Raw genomic sequence first — 2,011 nt, forward strand, 5'->3', positions numbered from 1 at the left:
GTTTCACAATTTGAGTTGAATTACTGAAATAAATGAACTTTTCCACGACATTCTAATTTATTGAGATGCACCTGTATATGTTCCCAGGCATTGCTATTAGAAACCAGTTAGTGTTTTAAATCTTACAGTCACACCATGTAAAAGAGCATCTTTGTGTACCTGTGTTATAGTTGCATACTGAGTCTCCCAGTCTTTTAGGGCCTCTTGGAGATGTTGTTCCCACAACGTCTGAATGGCTCGAATCTGCAGCTCATTATGAGTCAACAATCGCCGCAGCTCCTCTACAACAGACAACATGTTTAATTAGATGAAATGCACTTGCATTTAAAGTTTCTTTGTATATCTATCATTTTACATACTCGTCTCATCATCAGCTTTACGGCCTTCTTGGCCCAGTCGGCTTAGTCTCAAAAGTAGTTTTGCATTTTCTGCCTTGAGTTCCTTCACTAGTCGTTCTGTGGGACTTTCATTCACCACAGCTTTATTCTGGATCCGCTTGGCCCTGAAAAGAGGGACAAAGTGTCCTGTGGAATATATTATCCTGATGGAAAACTAACATGGTCTATATTCAGCAGGGCATTTGTATATACAGTGACTAAATGTGACTTTTTAGGTAAGAACTCAACCCACCTCTCTGCATATCGAAGAGTAGAAAGAGACTCTTCATAGCAAATATCTGCAGCGCTCAAGGTTGCAATCTGTGCATGAAGACAAGAAACACTTCAATGCAAATTATTTAATTCTAAAACATCACAACTACCTTGTTCCAGTTTAGTTTAAATTGAGAAACTCTGCGTAAAGTTACAGAATCTTACCATCACGGTTCGACTGTTACCACCAAGAGCAGACTGCAGTAATTTGGTGAGGACAGAGTCTCTATAAGGGATGTGAACTACTTTCTTCCCAAGAGCCATGTCTGCTAGAGCACTTTATAGACAGATAAACCAAAAACAATTCATAACAGCATATTAAACACAAATCAAACTACAGTGGCCCCAAAATGTATTTGGACACTTAAGCCACGCTTAATTATTGTCAAAGTTTGGTTATACGGCTAATCACCAAATAAATATGTGGACATGAAATATTGACTTAAATTTAAATGATTTTATAGTCCTACAGTACATTATCTTAAAGCTTCTGCTAAATACGATTATTATATTAGTACCCTTAGGTCATTTTTACTACAGTTAGTAACAGAGAACATTGCATCACTTGCATTTGTATGCAACAAGAGTGACTGATATACATCGTTTGCATAGGCAACACAGAAAATGAGGAAATATCTTGATAGATATCTGCTGACCTGATGACATTTCCAAGGGTAGTTAAACTAAGATTGATGGCAGTGCCCTCTTTCAGCCTGTCGGCCTCTGACCCTGATGACCTTTGTCTCTCACTACCAGCCAAGTCCACTAGGTAAATGTTGGACTGTTTGGTGATGCACTCCTTTGAGAAAATCTACAAGCACAGTGAAAATACACGTAAAGAATCTCTGAGCAAATAACACTGAATATCATTTACATTCACAATATCATTGAAACTCAATCAAGCGGGAGCTCATGGACTGAGCAGTGTCATTTTAGTATCATTAAGATACTATAGCAGCTTTTTTTTTCTTACGATATTTTGAATGTTTTTATTTTTGTATTTTCCATTTTCATTTTAATTTCAGGTAATTTTGTTGTGTGTTTTTGACCTGTTCTAATTGTCTACAGTTTTTATAAATTTTTATTGAGTTTTTAGTGTTTTTTTTAATACATCAAGTTAAACTAAATGAAAAAGAGAAAAATTTAAGTAACAATTTTGAATGGTTTTAGTTGCACTGCACAACAAATATCTTATTTACATTGTGTCTACAAATTATTGGTAATAATAACAGCATTCATAACAGTGAGTTCAGTGAGCGTGATTGGCCATTGTGACACGCCTGTGATTGGCTACAATGCTCAATGATAAAAGAAACACATTGTAAACAGAAACCTTTGACACAGCAGGAATAGTAGTAAAT

General features: G+C 36.0%; 1 protein-coding gene across 1 annotated transcript in view; it reads right to left on the reverse strand.

The window, feature by feature from the left end:
* Positions 1 to 2,011, reverse strand: part of kif28 (kinesin family member 28) — a 13,769-nt gene that overhangs the window by 8,156 nt on the left and 3,602 nt on the right. The window contains exons 7-11 of the mRNA XM_016478352.1: positions 1,307 to 1,461; positions 816 to 927; positions 631 to 698; positions 360 to 502; positions 160 to 281 (exon numbers count right to left, since the gene is read on the reverse strand). Coding sequence (XP_016333838.1) covers positions 160 to 281; positions 360 to 502; positions 631 to 698; positions 816 to 927; positions 1,307 to 1,461 — 600 coding nt within the window. The remainder of the gene's footprint in view (positions 1 to 159; positions 282 to 359; positions 503 to 630; positions 699 to 815; positions 928 to 1,306; positions 1,462 to 2,011) is intronic.

This window comes from Sinocyclocheilus anshuiensis, unplaced genomic scaffold (assembly GCF_001515605.1).
Source record: "Sinocyclocheilus anshuiensis isolate Anshui unplaced genomic scaffold, SAMN03320099.WGS_v1.1 scaffold1098, whole genome shotgun sequence".
Taxonomy (NCBI): Eukaryota; Metazoa; Chordata; class Actinopteri; order Cypriniformes; family Cyprinidae; genus Sinocyclocheilus; species Sinocyclocheilus anshuiensis.